The sequence below is a fragment of the Juglans regia genome, chromosome 8, assembly GCF_001411555.2.
Source record: "Juglans regia cultivar Chandler chromosome 8, Walnut 2.0, whole genome shotgun sequence".
In the NCBI taxonomy this organism is placed as follows: domain Eukaryota; kingdom Viridiplantae; phylum Streptophyta; class Magnoliopsida; order Fagales; family Juglandaceae; genus Juglans; species Juglans regia.
In genome coordinates, this window is record NC_049908.1 from 13938451 (window position 1) to 13948116 (window position 9666).

At 38.2% G+C, this 9666-nt stretch overlaps 1 protein-coding gene across 1 annotated transcript in view; it reads left to right on the plus strand.

Annotated features, from left to right (window-relative positions):
* Positions 1-5665, plus strand: part of LOC109018449 (ent-copalyl diphosphate synthase, chloroplastic-like) — an 18694-nt gene extending 13029 nt beyond the window's left edge. Inside the window, exons 11-12 of the mRNA XM_035692773.1 lie at positions 22-223; positions 5312-5665. Of these exons, the coding sequence (XP_035548666.1) occupies positions 22-223; positions 5312-5665 (556 nt within the window). The remainder of the gene's footprint in view (positions 1-21; positions 224-5311) is intronic.
* The last annotated feature ends 4001 nt before the right edge of the window (positions 5666-9666 follow it).

Sequence of the window (9666 nt, forward strand, 5' to 3'; positions counted from 1 at the left end):
ACAAATGAACATCTTTTCCAGATTCAACACTCCAATGACAATAATCAGTGATGGCGGGAAGCATTTTTGCAATCGTCAATTTGATGCACTACTGACTAAGTATGGAGTTACCCATCACGTGGTGACACCATACCATCCTCAAACGAGCGGCCAGGTTGAGGTGTCTAATTGGGAGCTGAAGCGCATACTGGAGAAGACTGTGGGTGTCTCTCGGAAAGACTGGGTGAGAATGTTAGATGATGCACTATGGGCCTATCAGACCACATTCAAAACACCGATTGAGATGTCGCCTTATTGGCTCATTTATTAAAAGGCATTTCATCTACCAGTGGAGCTAGAACACAGAGCCTATTGGGCAATGAGAACATTGAACTTTGATTTACGAGAGGCTGGAGAGAAGAGAATACTGCAGATCAATGAGATGTATGAGTTTCGCAATGATGCTTATGAGAATGCTCAGATTTACAAAGATAAAACTAAAAGATGGCATGACAAGCATATTTTGAGAATGGAATTCGAAGTCGGGCAGAAATTTTATTATTTAACTCAGGACCGCTTGTGGTGACTCGTTTTGGAGGCAACCCAAGTTTTTTATTTTATTTTATTTTTGCTTAATATTAGTCTTTTGTTTTCATTCTTACAAGAATGAAGAGGCGAGGGGATCTCTAAAGAGTACATGGTTGCACCTTCAAGGAAAATATTGAATTAGCATAACTGAAAAAAAAAATGAGGGGAGCATCTCCTACTTTCACTCATTCTTTGCTTTGGTTTTTCTTCCTTTTTTCCATTGAGGACAATGTAATACTTAAATTTTGGGGGAAAGAGTATTATTTTATTTAAAAAATATAATAATAATAATAACAACAACAACAACAACAACAACAACAACAACAACAACAACAACAATAATAATAATAATAATAATAATAATAATAATAACAACAGTATGGTTTGATGAGTAAAAAACCTATGATAAGAATATGATTGAAATGAATTATTTTAGGAAAAATTCTCATTGCTTAAGTGTAGTTGTTAATTCTTTACTTGATCTTGCTTAATTTGATATATTTTATGTTCAATGAATGCTTATAATGATCATTAATCGTTTTACATATCCAGAGAAATGTTATGTGAATTTGTTAATTTGTATGGTCTAAACTTACTCTAGAACTTGTTTGATTGCACTTGTGGCAAAATCCTAAACATAATATTATTGGAGAAATGATTACGGCATTCTTTGGACTGATTGAGTCTTTCAAGCATACCTGTTTATTATCGTTATCCCTAGCCACCCCTTTGAGCTTTATTGAATTATATTTTGGCCTTATATTTTTCTTTATTGTAAATCTCATATTCCCAACCTTATATGAACTTAAACACTAATTTTCGCACCTTTTAAAAGAACTAAGTTTACATAAAGTCATAGACTCACAATAGGATGAAAGGCAAGAGAGGTAGAAGGTCTACAAGTAAAGTTAATTATAGCAATATTTTCAAAATTATAAGTTTGGGGGTGTGAAGAGTCAACTTGTCTATTGTGTGGTCAACAAGAAAATGTCGCGTGAGTCATACAAAAAGGCAGTCGAAAAGTTATTTTCAATATTTCCAAAAAGAGAAAGAAAAAAAAATTTCGACCTGCTAAATAGAGGGCTAAAGAGAAAGATACTTAAAAGTACAATAAAGAAAGGTATGTTGAGAGATTCACTAGGATTGAGAAGAGATGTTTGTGTTAGAAGTGAGAATGCTCTATTTATTCTCTTGATGTTCAAACTTATGTTCTCTTGCTTTGTTTTAATCCTACCTTTCCATTGTAGCCCTCACCCTAGCCTTACATTACAAGCTTAATAGAGACCTATTGATCCCTGGTGATAAGTTTCTATTCTGCATCAGTGGATAGTGATTTGAAAAGCAAGCCTATGGAGCGTTTAGAGATGCATTATTTATTTTCTTGTTTGCATAAAACTATTTAGGGAGCTAATGATGAAGTGAAAATGATGGATATGCATGAATGTGGGATGGATAATGTGGTGAAATTGAGTTTTGAATTAACTTTTGGGACTTGATTGATCGTGAATGATTCCTTTAAATTATAGACTTTAGATAATCTTTGAGGCTATAAATTTTATGAATAAAACCAATGCTTGTTTTAATTGTCTTTCTTTTATTCTTTGTTGGAGGGCGTGCAAAGATTAAGTTTGAGAGTATTTGATAAGTGTGATTTTTATTACTCTTTTATTTATGAAAAATGTCATTTTTCCTTTAATACTATTGATTTTATTTTATTTATATATATATTTCTTAATTTTCTTGTATTTGAAGGAATAAGAAGATTCAGTGCAAAATGAGAGCATTTTGGTACAAAATAAGAGACTACGAATCCACACCGACAAATGCCAACAAGTGTTAGGCGATGAGCGAGATACTTACCTATTGGGTGAGGCAACTTGGCGACCAGGCTCCGGGCGACCAGCCTAAATGACCAACTTAAGCAACCAACCTAAACGACATCGTGGGCAGCAACTACCAAAGGCGAGCAACTTTACCACTCGGTAGGTTGGCAAGAGGGGTCTTTCTTTTCAGTCAGGAACCTTATATCTCGGCCATTGGCCAAGGAGACAAGTTATATTCAGCGCACACGATATCTACCCGTTGAAATCCTCCCGAGCTCCGCAATTCAAGTCGCATATAATTGAATCTTCCATTTTAGATAATCCTGTTATTCTTGAGATAATCTTCTTTTATGTTAGCATTTATTTTTAGAAACTATTTTTTTTTCCAGATTTTTAGACTAGATTGTAGTTGCATTTATCTTGTTTCAACATTTAAGGTTTAGAAATCTATTTAATCCTGGCTTGTGGGATGAGAGAAAGAAGAGAGTCTGAGTTGGAGAGTAAAAAATATTCTAGAGATTATTCTTTAAATTTCTTTCGAGGAGGCGGATCTGGAGGCCAGATGCGAGAGCCGCATGCTTCATCAACCGACTGCAATGAAGAACACTAAGTTTATTCCTTTTGTTTTCAATTTCATTATAAGCCAATTTTATTTTCTAGATCTTTGATGTATTCTAGCTTTGAACACAATTTATATTCTAAGTTATTGTATTTTAATGTTTCTATGATTGAGTGTTTATTCCTTGTCCTTAATGCTTACGATTTTCTAGCTAATTATAGTTCAATCTATTGAATCTCAATGAGACTGAGAGGTGATTTGTGATTAAAGTTCTAGAATTAAGCACCATTAGTTGAGCAAAAGTAGAGATACTTTATCACGATTAGTGTGATTTTCATGAAAAATCCAAGGAACTTAATGAGTCTCCAATTAGTTGAATTCATATAGAGATATGGAGTTATTAATTGGAGATATTTTTAGTATTGTTCAAGAGAAAATATTGAATAGTTAAGAAATTTTTACCATCAACTTGGAAAAATTGGTATTCAATAACAAAGAAGATTAAATTGTGTGGGATTTGCTAGGTCAAATCAAACGCTCTAGATCTATTCTTATTAACTTTAAAATCTTAATTCTAATGCTATTTTCTTCAGTTTAATTTAGATAACCTATTCTTCAAATTTTGATTTTTCAAATAGTAATTAATTTAGTAAATTTCAATACTCATTAGCATAATTATTCCTTGTGGGTTCGACATCCGTTTTCTTTAAAACACTTTACTACTTGTTACGATTCTATGCACTTGCAGATATTTTTATGCGAACAACGATCATAGGAGGGAACACCTCTCCCAAGTTTCCGAGTCCGTCCTCACTACATAGAGCGATCGAATCCAACTCCTGACTGGCTATCTAAGCCAATGCTCCATGCTCACACCCTGGCAATCATTGGAGGGAACACCTTTCTTAAGTGTCCCGGTCTCCCTCGCCACTGACTGCGGTCGAGTCCATCTCCCGAGTTACTATCTAAGTCGATGTTAGCACGTCGGCGACTATAGTAGGGAACACCTCTCTCAAGTGTCCTAGTTTCTCCTCGCCACCCAGAGCGGTCGAATCCATCTCCCCAGGCTATCGAAGTCAGTGCTCCACGCTCGCACCCTAGCGATCACATGATGGAACACCTCTTCAAAGTGTCCTGGTTTCTATAACCACCCAGCGCGGTTGAGTCCATCTCCTGCCTAGCTGTCTAACATATGTCCAGCATTTATGATGGGTTGGTTCGAGGACCCCCAACTGCATCAAGCCATAGTGGGTGGGAAGCACACATTTGAGAGACACACCACAGGGGATAAGGCTAAACGAGTCGTAAGTCAGGTTGGTATTAAAGACATGTAAACTACCAAAAACAAGTGCAGAGGTAGAAATGCTGGATGCCAAGAATCACATTTATTATACATTCAATGTCACCAAGTACAAAATTTGAGATGGATGAAAGACATAAAAACTACATATAAAAAGGAAAATATCTACACTCAAGGGTGAGGTGCGGTTCAAGGAAGGCTCTAGGGCTTAAATCCAGGTCAAGTGAATTAAGGGATTTGAGATCTTCCTGATTAGGAGCAAATAGGGCCAAGTCCAAGCTCTTGGAATTGTCTTAAGGGTTCGGCTCCATATGCCCCCTCATCTACTTCAATCCTCGGGTGTACTCGAGGCTCCAAGCTTAATTACTAAACTGCTCCGCCGCCGCTAACTAAGAAGCGAGCTTGTTGAGTTCCCTATTGGCAAGGGTGAGGTCATCCCTAGTCCCCTCGCCATCTCCATCTTGAATTGCGAGTGCAACTCGCCTAGCTCCACATACAAATCCTTCTTGAATTGCGAGTGGGACTCGTCCCCAGTCTGCTCTTCGGTAGCCCTAGCTTTGGATTAGTGGCGAGGCACCTCTTGCCTCAGCTCCTCCATGCCCTTTTGGAAGTCGGACCCTTCCTTACTGAGGTGATCCATGATCTCTACCAAGGACAAATTCCAGGCCTTAACTTTGGGGAAGGCCTTACTGTTATGCTCCATTGCACCCCTAAGCTTGAACATTTTGCAGAATCCCGCTCTCCAAGACTACACAAGGAACAAACCTCGTCCTCCACCTCAACTCGACCATCCACAACCTAGACTGCAAGGAAATCAAATCCCTACCAAGTTAAACTTGTTAGACAACAAAAACAACAAGAACTACTACTACAAATTGAAGGGGAAGCAAACGTCCTACTGTAGAAAGCATGCTCTTGTCCCAATTGGCCACCTCAATTAGGATGCGCTTAAGTAAATCAGCCACCTCTCCTAGGATGCTCTTAAGTAAATTGGCCACCTTCCTTGTGACATTGGCCCTTGCTCCATTGAACCTCAGCTTCGATGCGTGAGACGTGGAATAGTCCTCACCACCCCGAGATGCTGAGTCACTTAGTGGCCCATTAGAAAAAGGGTTGTGGGCATCGGACGATTGCAACGTCGAGGGTCCTTCGAGAGCTAGCTTGTTGACCACCTCACCCCTCGACTACGAAGGAGGGCTAACGTGCTCAGAATCGACTTGTGATGAAACCTCCTCGAAGGTGGTGGTTGGGGAGGCATCTTGCTTAACAGACTCCTTGGTTGATGAAGAGGAAGTTAAAGACCCATCCTCACTTGGCATTACGATGTCTTCACGAGAGAAAAGCCCTTGGAGTAGCGGTTTTGGGAGGCACCTAACCGTAAAAGCTTATGGCATGGCTAAGGCCCGGAAGGCTTGAATTGTCATCAACACACTACAAAAGGTCCCCTCCATTTGGCAAGAAGGATCCTCGGGAATCATCAATTCCCCCTTGCTGGTAGTGCCCAGTGCGGTTGGGACTTAATCAATCACCACAAAATGCCCCACAATAGCGGGCTTCGTGGGCAAGCTTGGTGTCAAGTGTTGCAAGGCCTATGGGAACAACGCCTCTAACTCTGCGACGTCATTGTTGAGACCAGTAAGCATTTCTCGGTTGCTCGGTAGGGTAGAAGTGATGTTCAGGTCAGCCTCAAGATCCTCCCAATTGGGGTGGCCTCCTCGTCCTCCTAACGAGGCCTCTTCTTCCCCTGCCCCCAACAAGGTATCGGAGGGCCTTTTCAAGCCACAAGGAGCAGGGGCTCCCAAAAGAAATAGTGGCCCGTCACAAGAGACCGATCCAACACCACTAGAAAGCAGTAGACATTGGCCTTGGTCAAGAGGGCGTCGGTCCAAACTTCTTCCTCATGTTCTCGGAGCCAAGAATACACCAACTATATGTGAGCCCACTCTCGCTCATGAAGATCTACTGCGATATTCCTGTCATTGGGGATGATTCCCCATTCAGGAATGCTATAAAGGGGCAGATCTTGGCCGACTTCATAACCAAATTCACTAACTTCCCTAAGGAAGTCCGAGATGCACCTACAAGAAAGCCTTGATAGGTTTTCGTTGACGCTCGTTTTGCCGTGTTGGAGGAGGAGTCATGGTGCATATCACTACGGACTTTAGGGAAGAACACAACTATGCGATTAAACTCGCTTTCAAAACTACTAACTACAAAGCAGAATATGAAGCATTGCTGGCTGATATTTCAGAAGTTGAAATGTTGGGGGCCACAGAAGTTGAAGTGAGAGCCAACTCCCATTTAATCTTCAACCAGGTATTAGGAGAGTTCTTCGCGAAGGGTGTGGAACAGAAGAAATATAAAAATGCAATTGTTTCCAGTATTTTCGTATCCAATCGGTGCCAATGGGAGAGAACTAGAAGGTTGACAAGCTAGCAAGAACATGCTCGGGACAGGAGGACTTCTCCTTACCAGTACAGACGGTCGTTAGAACAATGCAGGTACCCGCCGTGGGGATCGAAATCATAGAGGTAAGGCCTGGAGCACCAGAATGGGCGTTAGACATGATAGAGTACCTATGTAACAGTCTGCTAATAATTCACTAGTGGAATTTCTATTGCTTTAGGAACCTTGTGAAAACTCCAAAAGATTTCACGAATTGACCAATCGCATAAGTTTTAGTCTGACAACATCGTCAATGTTATCACTCACTATGATACCAGAAGTGTGATTTTAATTATTTCAGGTAGTTAGAAGTGTCAAAATCCATTATGGTTTACGCCATTAGACTTAGTTGATCATTTAGGATTTTATAGCGCAATAAGTTCATTTTCATATTTTTGGACGAAACGCTTGTTCCAAACTATGAAATTATTTTTAAGGGCACTTTGAGGTTGAATTTCGATAAAAAAAAATTTCACTGTAGATTAATATGAATATTTAGGATTTTTCAGTACTAAGTTTATCATGCACCTTTTTAGAGTGAATTGTAACATCGATAAGTGCACCAAGTGCATTGTTTTCAAAATCACCATGTGTAATGTCCAAATTAGGTTAGAGAAGTTTTATTTGGATACTTAGCAAGATCTTATCCCCATATAGTGAATAGTATTAGGCACTTGGCAACATGAGGAACATTTGATGGATTTAAAGGATGCAAGGTGTGCGATCGTGCCACCTAAGCAAAAATCCTATTCCATTCGACCAATCAAATTGTACCAAACCAAAGCAGATTTACACCCTAGTAAAACCCAATATGGTTGGAATCCAACTGAGAACCCAAAAGCATGGTTGAAACCAAAATCCTAAATGATTTTATCCAAACCCTAAAGTTGACCTTCAAATCCTAACTGAATTGGTTTCTAGCATTGTCTTTAATCACTTGATTAAATTTCTTCCACTTGCTATTAATCCTTTAAATTTATGTTATGACATCATTATCAAAAAATTTTGACCTTGGATATTTTATTGGACCAAGATAAATTAGATTTGGGTTTGATAACAACACAAACCCCCTTAAAACCCAAAATTGAGCATTGCTTATTTGCTAAGTAATTGCACCCTCACATGGCTGATTGGATTTGCTCAAGAGGGCCAAAAGGGTACTTGTAGTGAAGGGCTACAAGGCCACCCCACTCTTTCTATTCTACACTCCACCTAGAGGAAATATCTTGGGCTAATTTTTATATATCGTGTTCGGTAGAAAAGACCAACACTCAACCTTCATTTTAGTCTTTTCAGCTTCCATAACTTGTGTAAGAAGCCCTCCGGCCCACTCCCCATGCAAATTGTTGTGGTGAACATATCTACAGTGCATAGAATCATAAAAAGTAGTAAAGTATTTTTAAAGAAACAAGATGTCAAACCAACAAGGATTAATTGTGCTATTGAGTACTGAAATTTACTAAATTAATTACTAATTGGAAAATCAAAATTTGAAGAATATATTATCTAAATTAAACTGAAGAAAATATCATTAAAACTAAGATTTTAAAGACAATAAGAATAGATCTAGAGTTTTTTATTTCACCCATCAAATACAACACAATTTACTCTTCCTTGTTATAGAATTCCAATTATTCCAAATTGATGATAAAAATCTCTTCACTATTCATTATTTTCTCTCGAACAATACTAAAAATATATCCAATTAATAACTCCATATCTCAATGTGAATTTAATAAATTGAAGACTCATTAAGTTTTTTGGATTTTCTTGAAAATCCCACAAATCGCAGTAAAGTATCTCTACTTTTGCTCAACTCATGATGATTAATTCTAGAGCTTTAATCACAAATCACCTCTCGGTCTCATTGCGATTCAATAGATCGAACAATAATTAGCTAGAAAATTGCAAGCATTAAGAACAAGGAATAAACACTCAATCATGGAAATATTGAAAATACAATAACTTAAATTTAAATTGTGTGTGCAATGCTAGACTAGATTAAAACTCTAGAAAATAAAATTAGTTCATAATGAAATTGAAAACAAAAAGAATAAAACTAGTATTCTTCATTGGAGTTTGTTGATGAAACATGCGGCTCTCACCTCTGACCTCTAGATCCGCCTCCTAGAAAGAAACTTAAAGAATAAAGTCTGGAATATTTTTACACTAAAACTCTGACTCTCTAAAACTCAGACTCTCCTCTATTCATCCCACAACCCGAGATTAAATAGATGTCAAAATTCAAATCTGCAATGTGGCTACAATCTAGCCTAAAGTTATTGAAAATAGTTTCTAAAAATAAATGTTAACATAAAAAAAAAATTATCCCAAGAATAACGGAATTATCTAAAATGGAAGATTCAATAATAAGCAGCTTGATTTATGGGATACAGAAGGATTTGGGGGTCAGCAGATTGGTTGAGGAACTCGGAAAGGTCCCATCGGGTAGATGTTGTGTGCGCTGAATATAATTCGCATGGAGGTCACAAGGACCACACGACCCTCTCCAAATGAACGGGCATGGAGGTCACAAAGAACACAAGGCCCTCTCCAAATGACTGGGCGTGGAGGTCACAAAGACCATACGACTATTTCTAAATGAACGAGCGTAGAGGTCACAAACGAACGGGCGTGGAAGTGTAAAATATTTCGCTCCTTGTCTAAATCTTGTCGCCATTGAGTCTCCTCACCTCTCATCAGATCTCGTCGCCTTTCATCAGTTTGGATCCGTAATCTCTTCTTTTGTACTAAAATGCTCTCATTTCGCACTGAATTTTATCATTCCTTCAAATCCAAGAAAATTAAGAACAATATATATAAATAAAATAAAATCAATTGTATTGAATGAAAAATGACACATTTCATAAATAAAAGAGTAATAAAAATTACGTAAAAAATCACACCTATCAATTACTCACAAACTTAAGCTTTGCTCGTCCCCGAGCAATGAAAAAGAAAAAGACAATTAA